This window comes from Salvelinus alpinus, chromosome 14 (genome assembly GCF_045679555.1).
Source record: "Salvelinus alpinus chromosome 14, SLU_Salpinus.1, whole genome shotgun sequence".
NCBI lineage: Eukaryota > Metazoa > Chordata > Actinopteri > Salmoniformes > Salmonidae > Salvelinus > Salvelinus alpinus.
This window is the reverse complement of record NC_092099.1, coordinates 4,459,936-4,479,098: the sequence shown is the minus strand read 5'-3', so window position 1 is coordinate 4,479,098 and position 19,163 is coordinate 4,459,936. Positions and strand designations below refer to the sequence as shown.

Below are 19,163 nucleotides of genomic sequence, written 5' to 3'. Positions count from 1 at the left end.
TAAATGAATGTGGTCCTTGGAGCTGAGGTAACACACACCATATATCCTCAATGCAATACTTTACCATTTTAACAGCCATGGGGCGTTGTCAGGACACCGAATGGAGTTAACTCTCTTGGCACTGTCACTGACTGCGAAGACATGGCGTTGTGTGCATCAGTCCTTGCAGTCTGCCCTTCGAATTCGCTACTATGTTATCCTCAATCCCCTGCGTATACCAACACCTTGCATAGATATGGAACGCCATTTAGGACTTTGCTTGTCAAAAAAGATACTTGACGTGTCAAATACGCTTGTTGACCAATGAGGACCCGAATATGACTGCCCGTCACATAATTAACACGTTCATTAATTTTTTACGTAGTTATTACACATTGATACCACTATCACTCGTATTTCATGTCGATGCACCGATACGTATGCGTTGATGCTGGTAATAGTTTTGTCTGGCGCCAGTGCCGCACGAGCGCAGACACAGTCACTTAAACTCTGGACAATGCTGGTCACAAAAAAAAGATAGCTAGGTGATGGATGCAAACAATGTTCTTCTCCAAAAACATAGCAAAACGACATAATCTGTTTCAGTAGCTATAGTTTGCTAGCCTACTATCTAGCCAAGTGTCATCATCTAAAATACCCCTAATTTATAAGACAGTTCTTATCTGATTAATGGTGGTCGGACCCACCTATGTGAAGCTAGCCACAATAAGGAAAAGGATAGTTCCACAATAGTGGAATTTGCGTTTTGCCTTCAAAATAAAAGTATCTCAATGAAAGTCATGCAAATAATACAAATAATGGAATCATGCCATAATGGAATAGATCATGCTAAACGAGGTTGGAATGTTCTTATATAAATTCAACAAAATACAACAATTTGTTAATTTGACAAATCTTTTGAAATCACACTGGATGTATTAGACTTTAGAATTGCATTGGGGACATACTTATTTCACTGTACAGCCTTCCCTATGGATAGTGGATCAATGACATGGGGTTACAGTCTACTCAGTGCCACCCAGAGAACATTAGCGTCGTAGCTCTTATTGTAGGACTGAAACCACTGTGAATTGAGCCACATGTATTGTGCCAGTCAACCTACTGTGTATTGAACACTATTCAAGAGGGAAAATAATACAGCGTGGATGTTTTGGAACCTGATAACTCTTGAGGACTTTGGGAAAAAAGCACTGATACCTAACGATTGGAGATCAAAGAAATGGGGTAAGGCTGTAATATGCAATATGAATGTCAATACGCACAATAGACTGACTGGGGATGTGATTTCCCACAGTCAAAGTCCCGCAATAAGAGCTACAACGCTAATATTTCTGTAAAATCAGTCAATGTGGAACATTTCAAGAACTTTTAAAGTTTCTTCAAATCAAATCAAAAACAAACACAAATTCTCAAACTAGACATTCTAATGTACTTGTGCTCTTGCTCAGTTGTGCACCGGGACATTCCCATTCCTCTTTCTATTCTGGTTAGAGCTAAATTGCACTGTTCTGTGAAGGGAGTAGTACACAGCGTTGTACAAGATCTTCAGTTTCTTGGCAATTTCTCGCATGGAATAGCCTTAATTTCTAAGAACAAGAATAGACTGACGAGATTCAGAAGAAAGGTTTTTGTTTCTGGCCATTTTGAGCCTGTAATCGAACCCACAAATGCTGATGCTCCAGATACTCAACTCATCTTAAGAAGGCCCGTTTTATTACTTCTTTAAATCAGGACAACAGTTTTCAGCTGTGCTAACATAATTGCAAAAGGGTTTTCTAATGAGCAATTAGCCTTTTAAAATTATGAACTTGGATTAGCTAATACACAGGAGTGATGGTTGCCGATAATGGACCTCTGTACGCCTATGTAGATATCCCATAAGAAATCTGACGTTTCCATCTACAATAGTCATTTACAACATTAACACAATGTCTACACTATATTTCTGATGAATTTGATGTTATTTTAAAATCTGCCCCAAAATTTGCTTTAATTTAAAAAACAAGGACATTTCTAAGTGACCCCAAACTTTTTAACGGTAGTGTAGGTCCTGGATGTCAGGAAGCTTGGCCCCAGTGATGTACAGGTTGAAAAAGTCAGTGAAGACACTTGCCAGTTGGTCCGCACATGCTTTGAATACGCGTCCCTGTAATCCGTCTGGCCCCGCGGCTTTGTGAATGTTGACCTGTTTATTTATTTATTTTATTTTTTATCCCCCTTTTCTCCCCAATTTAGTGGTATCCAATTGTTAGTAGTTAGTCTTGTCTCATCTCTTCAACTCCCGTACGGGCTCGAGAGAGAGACGAAGGTCGAGAGCCATGCATCCTCCGAAACACAACCCAACCAAGCCGCACTGCTTCTTAACACAGCGCGCATCCAACCCGGAAGCCAGCCGCACCAATGTGTCGGAGGAAACACCGTACACCTATCGACCTGGTCAGCGCGCACTGCGCCCGGCCCGCCACAGGAGCCGCTAGTGCGAGATGAGACAAGGATATCCCTACCGGCCAAACCCTTCCTAACCCGAACGACGCTAGGCCAATTGTGCGTCACCCCATGGACCTCCCGGTCGCGGCCGGCTGCGACAGAGCCTGGGTTCGAACCCAGAGTCTCTGGTGGCACAGCTAGCACTGCGATGCAGTGCCTTAGACCACTGCGCCACCCGGGAGGCCGAATGTTGACCTGTTTAAAGGTCTTGCTCACATCGGCTATGGAGTGCGTGATCACAAAGTTGTCTGGAACAGCTGGTGCTCTCATGCATAGCGGGATTTCTTATAAGCGTCCAGATCAGTGTCGCGCTCCTAAAAAGTGGCAGCTCAAGCCTTTAGCTAAGTGTAGATATTGCCTGTAATCCATGGCTTCTGGTTGGGAAATGTACGTATGGTCACTGTGGGGACGACGTCGTCGATGCACTTATTGATGCAGCCGGTAACTGAGGTGGTATACCTCAGGTGGTATACCAGACTGGAACATATTCCAGTCTGTGCTAGCAAAACAGTCCTGCAGCATAGCATCCGAGTCATCTGACCACTTCCGTATTGAGCGAGTTACTGGTACTTCCTCTTTTAGTTTTTGCTTGTAAGCAGGAATCAGGACAGAATTATGGTCAGTTTTGCATTCATCTCTGTGTGTGGAGTAAAGGTGGTCTAGAGTTTCTTTCCTCTGGTTGCACATGTGACATGCTGGTAGAAACTAGGTTAAAAACAGATTTAAGTTTCCCTGCCTTAAAGTCCCCGGCCACTATGAGCGCCGCATCTCGATGAGCATTTTCTTGTTTGCTTATGGCCTTATCAAGCTTGTTGAGTGCGGTCTTAGTGCCAGCATGAGCTTGAGCTGGTAAATAGACGGCTACGAAAAATATAGATGAGAAATCTTGGTATATAGTGTGGTCTACAGCTTATCATGAGGTATTCTACCTCAGGTGAGCAATACCTCGAGACTTCTTTAATATTAGACATCGCACACCAGCAGTTATTGACAAATAGACACACACCCGCCCCTTGTCCTACCAGATGTAGATGCTCTGTCCTGCCGAAACACGGAGAAGCCAGCCAGCTCTATATAATCTTTGTCGTCGTTCAGCCAAGTCTCTGTGAAACATAAGATATTACTATTACATTTTTTATTTTTTTATTTCACCAGGTAGGCTAGTTGAGAACAAGTTATCATTTACAACTGCGACCTGGCCAAGATAAAGCAAAACAGTGCGACACAAACAACAACAGAGTTACACATGGAATAAACAAACATGCAGTAAATAATCCAATAGAAAAGGTCTATATACAGTGTGTGCAAATGAGGTAGGATAAGGGAGGTGAATCAATTAATAGGCCATAGTGGCGAAATAATTACAATATAGCAATTAAACACTGGAGAGATAGATGTGCAGAAGATGAGTGTGCAAGTAGAGATACTGGGGTGCAAAGGAGCAAAATAAATAACAGTATGGGGAAGAGGTAGTTGGATGAGATATTAACAGATGGGCTATGTACAGATGCAGTGATCTGTGAGCTGCTCTGACAGCTGGTGCTTAAAGTTAGTGAGGGAGATAAGAGTCTCCAGCTTCAGTGATTTTTGCAGATCGTTCCAGTCATTGGCAGCAGAGAACTGGAAGGAAAGGCGGTCAAAGGAGGAATTGGTTTTGGGGGTGACCAGTGCAATATACCTGCTGGAGCACCTGCTGGGTGGGTGCTGCTATGGTGACCAGTGAGCTGAGATAAGGCGGGGCTTTACCTAGCAAAGACTTATAGATGACCTGGAGCCAGTGGGTTTGGCGACGAATATGAAGCGAGGGCCAGCCAACGAGAGCATACAGGTCGCAGTAGTGGGTAGTATATGGGGCTTTGGTGACCAAACGGATGGCACTGTGATAGACTGCATCCAATTTGCTGAGTAGAGTGTTGGAGGCTATTTTGTAAATTACATCGCCAAAGTCAAGGATCGGTAGGATAGTCAGTTTTATGAGGGTATGTTTGGCAGCATGAGAGAAGGGTGCTTTGTTGCGAAATAGGAAGCCAATTCTAGATTTAATTTTGGAGATACTTAACTTCTTATGGCTGGGGGCAGTATTGAGTAGCTTGGATGAATAAGGTGCACAGAGTAAACTGCCTGCTACTCAGTCCCAGAAGCTAAGATATGCATATTATTAGTAGATTTGGATAGAAAACACTCTGAATTGACTTCTAAAACTGTTTGAATGATGTCTGTGAGTATAACAGAACTCATGTGGCAGGCAAAACCCTGAGAAAAAATCCAACCAGGAAGTGGGAAATCTGAGGTTTGTAGGTTTGCCTATCCAATATACAGTGTCTTTGGGGTCATATTGCACTCCCTAAGGCTTCCACTAGATGTCAACAGTCTTTAGAACCTTGTTTGATGCTTCTACTGTGAAGAATGAGGTAAGGAGAGCTCTTTGAGTCAGGTGTATGGCATGAGCTGATCACGCACTCTCCCGTGAGAGCAACCTGCGTTCCATCGCATTTCTGAAGACAAAGGAATTCTCCGGTTGAAACATTATTGAAGATTTATGTTAAAAACATCCTAAAGATTGATTCTATACATCGTTTGACATGTTTCTACAAACTGTAATGGAATTGTTTGACTTTGTCTGACCTGCGCGTCATCAATTTGGATTTTGGAACTAAACGCGCGAACAAAAAGGAGGTATTTGGACATAAGTTATCGAACAAAACAAACATTTATTGTGGAACTGGGATTCCTGGGAGTGCATTCTGATGAAGATCAAAGGTAAGTGAATATTTATAATACTATTTCTGACTTCTGTTGACTCCACAACATGGCGGATAACTGTATGGCTTGTTTGGGCTCTGAGCGCTGCACTCAGATTATAGCATGGTGTGCTTTTTCCGTAAAGTTTTTTTTAAATCTGACACAGCAGTTGCATTAAGGAGAAGTTTATCTAAAGTTCCATGTAAAGCACTTGTATCTTTTATCAATGTTTATTTTGAGTATTTCTGTAAATTGATTTGGCTCTCTGCAAAATCACCGGATGTTTTGGAGGCCAAACATTACTGAACATAACGCGCCAATGTAAACTGAGATTTTTGGATATAAACATGAACTTTATCAAACAAAACATACATGTATTGTGTAACATGAAGTCCTATGAGTGTCATCTGATGAAGATCATCAAAGGTTAGTGATTCATTTTCTCTCTATTTCTGCTTTTTGTGACTCCTCTCTTTGGCTGGAAAAATGGCTGTGTTTTTCTGTGACTAGGTACTAACCTAACATAATCGTTTGGTGTGCTTTCGTCTCAAAGCATTTTTGAAATCGGACACTGTGGCTGGATTTACAACAAGTTTATCTTTAAAATGGTGTAAAATACTTGTATGTTTGAGGAATTTTATTTATGAGATTTATGTTGTTTGAATTTGGCGCCCTGCACTTTCACTGGCTGTTGTTTGATTGAGTGTGTGGACAGGTGTCTTTTATACAGGTAACGAGTTCAAACAGGTGCAGTTAATACAGGTAATGAGTGGAGAACAGGAAGGCTTCTTAAAGAAAAACTAACAGGTCTGTGAGAGCCGGAATTGTTACTGGTTGGTAGGTGATCAAAAACTTATGTCATGCAATAAAATGCAAATTAATTACTTAAAAATCTGATTTTCTGGATTTTATAAAAATTACAGACCTCTACATGCTTTGTAAGTAGGAAAACCTGCAAAATCGGCAGTGTATCAAATAGTTGTTCTCCCCACTGTAGGTCTGTAGCAATTTGGGTCTAGAGTGTCTCCCCCTTTGAAGAGGGGGATGACCACGGCAGCTTTCCAATCTTTGGGCTTCTCAGACGATACGAAAGAGAGGTTGAACAGGCTAGTAATAGGGGTTGCAACAATTGCGGCGGATAATTTTAGAAAGATAGGGTCCAGATTGTCTAGCCCGGCTGATTTGTAGGGGTCCAGATTTTGCAACTCTTTCAGAACATCAGCTATCTGGATTTGGGTGAAAGAGAATGGGGGAGGCTTGGGCGAGTTGCTGTGGGGGGTGCAGGGCTGTTGGCCAGCCGTAAAAAAAATGCTCAAATCTCAATTATCATGGATTTATCGGTGCTGACAGTGTTTCCTAGCCTCAGTGCAGTGGGCAGCTGGGAGGAGGTGCTCTTATTCTCCATGAACTTTACAGTGTCCCAGAAATTTTGGGAGTTTGTGCTATAGGATGCACATTTCTGCTTGAAAAAGCTAGCCATTGCTTTCCTAACTGACGGTGTATATTGGTTCCTAACTTCCCTGGAAAGTTGCATATCGCGGGGGCTATTCGATGCTAATGCAGTATGCCACAGGATGTTTTTGTGCAGTCAGGTCTGGAGTGAAACAAGGGCTATATACGTTCCTGGTTCAAAATTGTTGAATGGTGCATGCTTATTTAAGATGGTAGGAAAGCACTTTTCAAGAATAACAAGGCATCCTCTACTGATGGAATTAGGTCAAAATCCTTCCAGGATACCCGGACCAGGTCAATTAGAAAAGCCTGCTCGCTGAAGTGTTTTAGGGAGCGTTTGAGGGGTGGTCGTTTGACCGCAGACCCATTACGGATGCAGGCAATGAGGCAGTGATCGCTGAGATCCTGGTTGAAGATAGCAGAGGTGTATTTGGAGGGCAGGTTGGTTAGGATGATATCTATGAGGGTGCCCGTGTTTACGGATTTAGCGTTGTACCTGGAAGGCTCATTGATCATTTGTGTGAGATTGAGGAAATCAAGCTTAGATTGTAGGATGGCCAGGGTGTTAAGCATGTCCCAGTTTAGGTCACCTAACAGCACGAGCTCTAAAGATAGATGGGGGGCAATCAATTCACATATGGTGTCCAGGACACAGCTGGAGGCAGAAGGTGGTCTATAGCAAGCGACAACGGTGAGAGACTTGTTTCTGGAAGGGTGGATTTTTAAAATTAGAAGCTCAAATTGTTTGGGCACAGACCTGGATAGTAAGACAGAACTCTGCAGGCTAACTCCGCCCCCTTTGGCAGTTCTATCTTGTCGGAAAATATTATAGTTAGGGATGGAAATTTCAGGGTTTTTGCTGGTCTTCCTAAACCAGGATTCAGACACGGCTAGGACATCCGGGTTGGCAGAGTGTGCTAAAGCAGTGAATAAAACAAACTTAGGGAGGAGGCTTCTAATGTTAACATGCATGAAACCAAGGCTTTTACGGTTACAGAAGTCAACAAATGAGAGCGCCTAGGGAATGGGAGTGGAGCTAGGCACTGCAGAGCCTGGGTTAACGTCTATATCACCAGAGGAACAGAGGAGGAGTAGGATATGGGTACGGCTAAAGGCTATAAGAACTGGTCGTCTAGTACGTTCGGAATATAGAGTAAAAGGAGCAGGTTTATGGGCAAGGTAGAATAGATTCAAGGCATAATGTACAGACAACGGTATGATAGGATGTGAATACAGTGGAGGCAAACCTGTGCTATGAGTGACGATGAGAGAGATATTGTCTTTAGAAACACCATTTAAAACAGGTGAGGTCACTGCATGTGTGGGAGGTGGAACTAAAGGGTTGGCTTAGGCGTATTGAGCAGGGCTAGAGGCTCTACAATGAAATAAGGCAATAATTACTAACCAAAACAGCAATGGACAAGGCATATTGACATTAGGGAGAGGCATGCGTAGCCGAGTGATCACTGGGTCCAGTGAGTAGCTGGGCGAGCTGGAGACACGGTGATTCAGACAGCTAGCTGACCAGAGCTAGCAGAAGGGCCTTAGAGGGACGTCGCGACAGAAGAAGTCAGTTGTAGCCCCTTCATGCAGTTACGTCAGCAGATCAGTTGTGATTGATCAGCAGGGCTCCGTGTGGTAAAAGGGTCCAGGCCAATTGGCAAAATAGGTATAGTATAGCCCAAAGAAAATTGTCTGATGGACTTCTTCAGCTAACAGTCCGGTGTGCTCTAGACAGCAAGAGGGCTGCTAGCATGCTAGCAGATGGGCATTCAGGGGACGTCGCAACGGGGGAGCCAGTTGAAAACCCCCTCGGGCGGATTACATCGGTAGTCCAGTCGTGAAGGATCGGCGGGGCTCCGTATCGGCAATTAAAGGGGTCCAGGCCAATTGGCAAAATAGGTATTGTAGCCCAAGGAGTGGCTGATGGACCTCTTCAGCTAGCCGGGAGATGGGCCTAGCATATGCTAGCTCCAGGCTAATTCGTGCTTGCGTCAGGACAGAGACGTTAGCCAGGAGAAGCCAATCCGATAGCAGCAACCTAGCTGCGATGATCCAGATGAAAAGGTGCAGAACTTGTAGTAGGAATCCGGAGATATAGAGAAAAATAAGTCAGATTTGCTCTGGTTTGAGTCACGCTGTACAGACTGGCGAGAGTTGTCTGGGCTAAAGGTAGCTGATGACCGCTAGCTAGTAGCTAGTTAGCTGGCTAGCTGCTGTTGGGAGTTCCGGTTCAAAAGTAAAGAAAATAGCAGAATCATACCACATTGGGTGAGGCGGATTGCAGGAGAGTATGTTTAAGTTGAGCTTAAGAAAAATAAAGAAAAATATATGCTAAGAAAAAAGATATAAAAAGATATATACATGGGACACGACAAGATGAGGACAAAAGACGTCTGACTGCTACGCCATCTTGGAAACAGAAATGTCCCGTTGGTAGGATAGTCTTAATTGTAGATCTTCCAGTTAGTTTTTCAATGATTGCACGTTGGCCAATAATACAGAGGGAATTTTTTCTCTGTCTTTTCTTCACACTGATTGATGGGAATTGGGCCTTGTCTCGACACCTTTGCGTCGGACTCATTAAATAAAGTTTGAGGTGAGTAATCACTGTTCTGATGTCCAGAAGCTCTTTTCGGTCATAAGAGATGGTAGCAGCGACATTATGTACAAAATGAGTTACAAACAATAGGAAAAAACAAACAAATACCCATTTTCATAGTTCAAGTGCAGTCTCAAAGACCAACAAGCACTATGATGAAACTTGCTCTCAAGAGGACCGCCACAGGAAAGGAAGACCCAGAGTTACCTTTGCTGCAGAGGATAAGTTCCTTAGAGTTCCCACCCTCAGAAATTGCAGTCCAAATAAATGCTTCACAGAGTTCAAGTAACAGACACATACACATAAACTGTTCAGAGTCCTATTCATCTGTCCTTTGGTCTGATGAGTAAAAATTTGAGAGTTTTGGTTCTAAGAGTAGGTGAACAGGTGATCTCTGCATGTGTGGTTCCCACCATGAAGCATGGAGGAAGAGGTGTGATGGTGCTTTGCTGTTGACAATGTCTGTGATTTATTTAGAATTCAAGGCACACTTAACCAGCATGGCTACCACAGCATTCTGAAGCAATACGCCATACCATCTGGTTTGCAAATAGTTGGACTATCATTTGTTTTTCATTAGGACAATGACCCAACACACCTCCAGGCTGTGTAAGGGCTATTTGACCAATAAGGAGAGTGATGGAGTGCTGCATCAGATGACCTGGCCCCAACAATCACACAACCTCAACCCAAATGAGATGGTTTGGGATGAGTTGGACCGCAGAGTGAAGGAAAAGCAGCCAACAAGTGCTCAGCATATGTGGAAACTCCTTCAAGAATGTTGGGAAAGCATTCCAGGTGAAGCTGTTTGAAAGAATGCCAAGAATGTGCAAAGCTGTCATCAAAGCAAAAGGGTGGCTACTTTGAAGAATTTAAATATAAAATATATTTTGATTTGTTTAAACACTTTTTTGGTTACTACATGATTACTACATGTTTTATACCATAGTTTAGATGTCTTCACTATTATTCACCAATGTAGAAAATAGTAAAAATAAAGAAAAACCCTTGAATGAGTAGGTGTGTCAAAACTTTTGACTATATATACAGTTGAAGTCGGAAGTTTACATACACCTTAGCCAAATACATTTAAACTCAGTTTTTCACAATTCCTGACATTTAATCCGAGTAAAAATGCCCTGTTTTAGGTCAGTTAGGATCACCACTTTATTTTAAGAATGTGAAATGTCAGAAAAATAGTAGAGAGAAAGATTTATTCCAGCTTTAATTTCTTTCATCACATTCCCAGTGGGTCAAAAGCTTACATACACTCAACTCGTATTTCGTAGCATTGCTTTTAAATTGTTTAACTTGGGTCAAACGTTTCGGGTAGCCTTCCACAAGCTTCCCACAATAAGTAGGGTGAACTTTGGCCCATTCCTCCTGACAGAGCTGGTGTAACTGAGTCAGGTTTGTAGGCCTCCTTGCTCGCACGCACTTTTTCAGTTCTGCTCACAAATCTTCTATAGGATTGAGGTCAGGGCTTTGTGATGGCCACTCCAATACCTTGACTTGGTTGTCCTTAAGCCATTTTGCCACAACTTTGGAAGTATGCTTGGGGTCAATGTCCATTTGGAAGACCCATTTGCGACCAAGCTTTAACTTCCTGACTGATGTCTTGAGATGTTGTTTCAATATATCCACATAATTTTCCTACCTCATGATGCTTTCTATTTTGTGAAGTGCACCAGTCCCTCCTGCAGCAAAGCACCCCGACAACATGATGCTGCCACCCTGTGCTTCACAGTTGAGATGGGGTTATTCGGCTTGCAAGCCTCCCCCGTTTTCCTCCAAACATAACGATGGTCATTATGGCCAAACAGTTCTATTTTTGTTGCATCAGACCAGAGGACATTTCTCCAAAAAGTACAATCTTTGTCCCCATGTGCAGTTGCAAACCGTAGTCTGGCTTTTTATGTCAGTTTTGGAGCAGTGGCTTCTTCCTTGCTGAGTGGCCTGTCAGGTTGTCGATATAGGACTCGTTTCACTGTGGATATAGATACGTTGTACCTGTTTCCTCCAGCATCTTCACAGGGTCCTTTGCTGTTGTTCTGGGATTGATTTCCACTTTTCGCACCAAAGTACGTTCATCTCTAGGAGACAACGCGTCTCCTGCCTGAGCGTTATGACGGCTGCGTGGTCCCATGGTGTTTATACTTGCGTACTATTGTTTGTACAGATGAACGTGGTACCTTCAGGCGTTTGGAAATTTCTCCCAAGGATGAACCAGACTTGTGGAGGTCCACAATTCTTTTTCTGAGGTCTTGGCTGATTTCTTTTGATTTTCCCATGATGTCAAGCAAAGAGACACTGAGTTTGAAGGTAGGCCTTGAAATACATCCACAGGTACACCTCCAATTGACTCAAATTATGTCAATTAGAAGCTTCTAAAGCCATGACATCATTTTCTGGAATTTTCCAAGCTGTTAAAAGGCACAGTCAACTTAGTGTATGTAAACTTCTGACCCACTGGAAATGTTATACAGTGAATTATAAGTGAAATAATCTGTCTGTAAACAATTGTTGGAACAATGAATTGTGTCATGGACAAAGTAGATGTCCTAACCGACTTGCCAAAACTATAGTTTGTTAACAAGACATTTGTGGAGTGGTTGAAAAACAAGTTTTAATGACTCCAACCTAAGTGTATGTAAACTTCCGACTTCAACTGTAGATCAACGATTATTTCAAGAAAGGGAGAATCCATCCATTAATATACCCAATCAGCGCCTATATGCTGCTTTGCAGGAGTGGTCCTTGAGTTGCCTCTCCCCCCTCAGACACGTTGGATAGGCCTATAATGCCAATATGCTATAGTATATTTTACTTTCACTTGCCCACTACTGTTAGCCTACAGGTTATGGGTACTCAATCTAGTGGGCAACTGTATGTTTAATCTGGGATTATAATGGCCTGCAAAATAGCGGTGTTGTAGCAAATTTGGAGGGAAGCTCGACATCGGGACACATCCTGTACACACTCATAGCTCCTGGCCTCCAGGATCCCAAGATAATTAGCCTACAGTCGTTATAAGGATAGTTGCCATAAGGGGGGGGGGGGGGGGGAATTGTAAAGCACCATGGATAAGGTCATTGCCATCACACACAGATATTTTGTTCCATCCTATTCTGAATTTTCCTTTCATCATATAGGCCTAGCTGTTAGACTTTCTAAGCTACTGTAGGCTATGCAAGGTGTTTGCCTAGGCGACACTCCAGAACATTGTAACGAATTCGGAGGGAAGACAGACATGGACTCAGTCCCAGTGCAAAGAGAGTTTCTTAATCTGTTTGTGTTCATAACGCATCGTGGCCATTTTGATAAGGCCAGTATATGCCTCTAATCTGCAGGGAGAAATGTGGCGTGTGTGTGTACTGACTGACTCCTTTTATACCTGCATGCGTAAAGATACATTGCCTTCAGAAAGTAGTCATACCCCTTGACTTATTCCACGTTGTTGTGTTACAGCCCAAATTCAGAATTGATTAAATATAATTTCTCACCGATCTACACCATTATGAAAAAGTGAAAACATGTTTTTAGAAATGTTTGCAAACATTTTGAAAATAATGCGAGTCTAAGAACTTTGCGCACCTGGATTGTACAAACTTTCCACATTATTTTTTAATTCTTCCAGTTCTATCAAGTTAGTTGTTGATCATTGCTAGACAGACATGTTCAAGTCTTGCCATAGATTTAAGCCGTCGTCTTCGTAAGCAACTCCAGTGTATATTTGGCCTTGCGTTTTAGGTTATTGTCCTTCTGATAGGTGAATTTTACCTGTGTTTAGCTCTATTTCGTTTATTTTTATCCTAACAAACGCCCTAGTCCTTGCTGATGACAAGCATGCCAATAACATAATGCAGCCACCACTATGCTTGAAAATATGAAGAGTGGTGTGTGTAGTTAGGACAAAGTTCATTTCTTTGGAATATTTTTATTCTGTAAAAAGGCTTTCTTCTTTTCACACTGTCATTTAGATAAGTATTGTGGAGTAACTAAAATGTTGTTGAACCATCCTGTTTTTCATATCTGTAACAATTTTAAAGTCACCATTGGACTCATGGTGAAATCCCTGAGCGGTTTCCTTCCTCTCCCGCAACTGAGTTAGGAAAGACTGCTGTATCTTTGTAATGACTTGTTAAGCAAATTTTTAACTCCTGAACATATTTAGGCTTGTCATAAAAAAGGTATTGAATACTTGACTCACATTTCAGTTCATTTTTTATGAATTTGTAAAATATTTATGTTATCCAGAGCGTTGGTGACTGCAACTGTGTTGTCAGATTGTCAGGTCATAAATTCAGAGTGTTTCGCTCTCGGAGCGTTCAGAGCGCACACTGGAATCTCTGGCCAATGATTAGGGTTGATCCGAACGTTCTGACCTCACAACGGCAGTCAAGCACCCAAGCTAACTGGCTAATATTGGCTAGCTTGCTAGCTACCTCCAGAGACCCACGACATACGCCTAATTTCCTGTAATGGGTCACAGATATATTTCCACTTACACATTATGGGGTAATATGTGTAGGCCATTGACACATCTCAACTGAATCCATTTTAAATTCAGGCTGAAAAAAGTAAATGGGTGTGAATAGTTTAAGGGTAGTTGCTAACATCATGAGAAGACACTAGGCAATTTTTCACTAGGCAAATAATGTATTCTAAAGTAAATAGAAATGTTAATATTAGTTGGCAGAGTCCTTTGTAACATTGTTATGTTTTTATGTATATATTTATTTATATACAGTACCAGTCAACATTTTGGGCACACCTACTCATTCAAGGGTTGAATGAATTCAAGTTGAGTATACAATGTAGACTAATAGTGAAGAATTCAAAACTATGAAATAACACATTTGGAATCATGTAGTAACCACAAAAAAGAGTTACACTAATCAAAATATATTTTAGATTTTAGATTCTTCAGAGTTGCCACCCTTTGCCTTGATGACAGCTTTGCACACTCTTGGAATTCTCTCAACCAGCTTCACCTGGAATGCTTTTCCAACAGTCTTGAAGGAGTTCCCACATATGCTGAGCACTTATTGGCTGCTTTTTAAAATTGTTATTTTACCAGCTAAGTTTTTAGAGAACACATTCTCATTAACAGCAATGACCTGGGGAATAGTTACAGGGGAGGTGTGTGTGTGGGGGAGGGGGGTGAATGACACAATTGTAATCTGCGGATGATTAGGTGATTATGATGATGAGGGCCAGATTTGGAATTTAGCCAGGACACTGGGGTTAACACCCCTACTCTTAGGATAAGTGCCATGGAATCTTTAGTGAACACAGAGAATCCGGACACCCGTTTAATGTCCCATTCAAAAGACAGCACCCTACACAGGGCAATGTGTATCATTGCCCTGGGGCATTGGGATATTTATTTTAGACCAGAGGAAAGGGACCCTCATACGGGCCCTCTAACACCACTTCCAGCAGCATCTGGTCTCCCATCCAGGGACCGACCAGGACCAACCCTGCTTAGCTTCAAAAGCAAGCCAGCAGTGGGATGCAGGGTGGTATGCTGTTGGCATACCTTCACTCTGTGGTCCAACTCATCCCAAACCATCACATTTGGGTTGAGGTTGGGTGATTGTGGAGGCCAGGTCATCTGAAGCAGCACTCCATCACTCTCCTTCTTGGTCAAATAGCCCTTACACAGCCTGGAGGTATTCAACCATGAAGGCCTGATTCACACAGTCTCCTCTGAACAGCTGACGTTGAGATTTGTCTGTTACTTGAACTCTGTGAAGCATTTATTTGGGCTGCAATCTGAGGTGCAGTTAACTGTAATGAACTTATCCTCTGCAGCAGAAGTAACTCTGGGTCTTCCAATCCTGTGGCGGTCCACATCAGAGACAGTTTCATCATAGCGCTTGATGTTTCATGAAGTTTTCCCGATTGACTGACCTTCATGTCTTAAAGTAATGATGGACTGTTGATTCTCTTTGCGTATAGGAGCTGTTCTTGCCATAATATGGACTTGGTCTTTTACCAAATAGGGCTATCTTCTGTATACCTTCCTACCTTGTCACAACATAACTGATTGGCTGAAACGCATTAAGAAGGAAAGAAATTCCACAAATTAACTTTTAACAAGGCACACCTGTTAATTGAAATGCATTCCAGGTGACTACCTCATGAAACTGGTTGAGAATATGCCAAGAGTGTGCAATGCTGTCATCAAGGCAAAGGGTGGCTACTTTGAAGAATCTCAAATATAAAATATATTTTGATTTGTTTAACACTTTTTTGGTTACTACATGATTCCATATGTGTTATTTCATAGTTTTTATGTCTTGGGGGGGGGGGGGGCAGCAGACTGATATGCTCAAACAGCTCTCCATGTGTGTTTACGGACATATTCAATCTCTCCCTATCCCAGTCTGCTGTCCCCATATGCTTCAAGATGGCCATCATTGTTCCTGTACCCAAGAAAGCATTGGTAACTGAACTAAATTACTATCGCCCTGTAGCACCCCAATAGATCCACAGACGATGCAATCGCCATCGCACTGCACACTGCCCTATCCCACCTGGATAAGAATGCTGTTCATTGACTATAGCTCAGCATTCAACACCATAGTACCCTCCAAGCTCATCATTAAGCTCGAGGCCCTGGGTGTGAACCCCGCCCTGTGCAACTGGGTCCTGGACTTCCTTACGGGCCGCCCCCCAGGTGGTGAAGGTAAGAAACAACACCTCCACTTCGCTGATCCTCAACACTGGGGCCCTACAAGGGTGTGTGCTAAGCCCCCTCCTGTACTCCATGTTCACCCATGACTGCGTGGCCATGCACGCCTCCAACTCAATCATCAAGTTTGCAGACGACACAACAGTAGTAGGCTTGATTACCAACAATGACGAGACTAATAACCTCTCACTCAACATCAACAAAACAAAGGAGATGAGCGTGAACTTCAGGAAACAGCAGAGGGAGCAGCCCCCTATCCACATCGACGGGAACGCAGTGGAAAAAGTGGAAAGGGTCAAGTTCCTCTGTGTACACATCACTGAGAAACTGAAATGCTCCACCCACACAGACAGTGTGGTGAAGAATGCACAACAGCGAAATTTGGCTTGAAATTTGGCTTGGCACCTAAAACCCTCACAAACTTTAACAGATACACAATTGAGTGAATCCTGTCAGGCTGTATCATCGCCTGGTACGGTAACTGCACCGCCCGCAACCACAGGGCTCTCCAGAGGGTGGTGCGGTCTGCCCAACACAGGGGGCAAACTACCAGCCCTCCAGGACACCTACAGCACCAGATGTCACAGGATGGCAAAAAGATCATCAACGACAACAACCACCCAAGCCACTGCCTGTTCACCCCGCTATCATCCAGAAGACAAGGTCAGTACAGGTACATCAAAGCTGGGACCGAGAGACTGAAAAACTGCTTCTATCTCAAGGCCGTCAGACTGTTAAATAGCCATCACTAGCACATTAAAGGCTGCTAACCTATATATACAGACTTGAAATCACTAGTCACTTCAATAATGTTTACATATTTTGCATTACTCATCTCATATGTATATACTGTATTCTATTCTACTGTATGGTAGTCTATGCCGCTCTGACATTGCTTGTCCATATATTTATATATTCTTAATTCCATTCCTTTACTTAGATTTGTGTGTATTGGGTATATGTTGTGAAATTGTTTGATATTACTTGTTAGATATTACTGCACTGTCGGAGCTAGAAACACAAGCATTTAACTACACCCGCAATAACATCTGCTAAACACGTGTATGTGACCAATAAAATTTGATTTGTTTTCTTAAGAGCCGTGATGCTCGGTCAGAACATTAGCATGCGTCACTTGCGGTACAATTTTGGAAGCATAAGGACCTTATCTTCCCAAAAATAAAAAAAATACGAAAGGCTAAATTGATACACACCTTTATAGGGTTACGGTTTCCACACGGCCATATTTCCATGTAATGGCGGTTGTTTACAGAAAACAAACGAAAGACAGAGTGGACTACCTGTGCTAATTAGCTATCTGTGTCTCCGAACACCTGTGTGTAAACGGAAGACAGACGCCACTGACGTGTTGTCCCCCCAAAAAATACTGTTGTCTGCAACTGTGTTAAAATAGTGCACAGTAAGTGTGTATTTTGCAGTTGTGAAAATATGTTGACGTGATATGAAAGTAGAGGGAGTTCTGTTTCTAGAACCACACCACAATTGTGAATCGATTCACGTTTGGATGGAGTATTTGGCTGTTTTGGCTTCCAGTGCCAATTTGCCCATTAAACAGAGCATGTAAGGTCCTTGGACTAAGGAGTGACTTTACGCTCCTTTGGTCCAATATTGGGCTATGCATGCCCATGCTTAGAGCTTTCATGCACTGGGAGAGACAGACTGTTTGGCTGAAAGTAGAATAGAATAGCTGAAGGCAACATAAAGTAAAGTGTTGCCAACCACTTTCCAAAGTTAATTTCAAATGCAAATGCAATCAATTAAATCCATTGTCTAAGAAAGTTTTTTGATGTGACTGACTTGCATTAAGGCCCTATTTCGTTCATTGGAAAATGACAAAGGGAATTCAAACCACAAGATCTGTAGTGGTGCCATAGAAAAAGTTGTGCATTTAAAAATCAGCCAATTAAAACTTTGAGACAACAACAAAAAAATACATTTCAAACAAACATGCAAGCACAAAGTATACATTTGATATGTCATTCCATTAACTTCTGAAGGCAATGGGGAATAGCGTACACATGAGGAACTGAAGATAACAGTTGCAGAACAGAGGCCTAGTGACTAGAATAATACTATTTCTACACTGTGTTAAAACAGCTTCCAACTGGCTTATCTGTTCCAGACACCATGGCACTATTATAAAGAAGGTCCAGTGTATGGTTTCCTTCCATGACTGATAAAACAATATAATGTCAATCAAACGTACATACACAAAAATAACCATGTCAGCATCCATCTTCGATGGAAGTGCAACCTGGCTGGCATTGGTTACATCAAATGTAGCAGGTATTTCATCCATTACAGAGATTATGTAGGCAGTTTTGCATTTGGTAATGCATGCCCATATTGAGACCGAAAATCAGCAGACATTGACCGAATGACATCTGCTTCTTCACCAAGGTTACTATGGAAACGGAAAGGAGCCAAGCTACATCTGAAAAATATATGTAAATATATCACGGTATATTGTATCCAATATGTAATGTTCAGCGGTTGTAATGTGTTTCTGTTCGAAGCGAATAAAGCGCTTGTCGAAACGTGAAGAAGAATAATGTCCACCTAATAAAAATGCGGGTTTGGAAGGAAGGACTGGCCATAACCTGTGCATACACCGTTTTACTTCCTGGAGATGATACAAGCAAACACAGATTCAACGCATCCCTTCGTCGACACTCACACCCTCCACGTTCTCATTCGATCGCTTCAAGGTAATGAAGCATCAAATCAGATAAATGTTTAAATCACTTACGCGATAAGTGTGTATATTCCCGGTTATCGGTGGCAGTGTGTCGTTCTCTCAATGACATCAGCTGTTTTCCGGTGTGTGTTGTGACGATGGAGCGTGCGGGCGCGCGCACGGAGCTGCAATCACCTCCAATAGAGCCATCTGCAGCCTGTGACTAAAACTAGCCTGTCACTAAAACCAATACTATCAACATCAACTGGTGTGTGTGTATGTGGTAGGGATTATGATGATTTTACATTTAATTAGGGTTTCAAGCAGCGAAGCTGCTGAAGCCAGTATTGTATTTGTTCCAGTTCATTATTGTTATTATTATTATGTTCCTTTTTCTGCCATTTTGGTGAAAAAATGCAAATCTCCATGAGATGAAAATGCCCAGGACTGTGCAATTTAGCAACATGGTAAAGGCCATAATT

The 19,163-nt window shown here is 42.4% G+C and overlaps 1 protein-coding gene across 6 annotated transcripts in view; it reads right to left on the bottom strand.

Moving 5' to 3' along the window:
- nalcn (sodium leak channel, non-selective) overlaps nucleotides 1–18,890 on the bottom strand; it is a 294,913-nt gene extending 276,023 nt beyond the window's left edge. For 2 of the 6 annotated variants that reach the window (XM_071341956.1, XM_071341957.1), the window contains exons 1-2: nucleotides 18,754–18,866; nucleotides 3,510–3,590 (exon numbers count right to left, since the gene is read on the bottom strand). In XM_071341956.1, coding sequence (XP_071198057.1) covers nucleotides 3,510–3,590; nucleotides 18,754–18,811 — 139 coding nt within the window. In that variant the 5' untranslated portion in view covers nucleotides 18,812–18,866. Of the gene's footprint in view, nucleotides 1–64; nucleotides 281–3,509; nucleotides 3,591–18,753 lie in introns of those variants that run through there. The other 4 variants (XM_071341958.1, XM_071341959.1, XM_071341961.1 and 1 more) reach the window with 4 other exon arrangements.
- Between the last annotated feature and the right edge of the window lie 273 nt (nucleotides 18,891–19,163).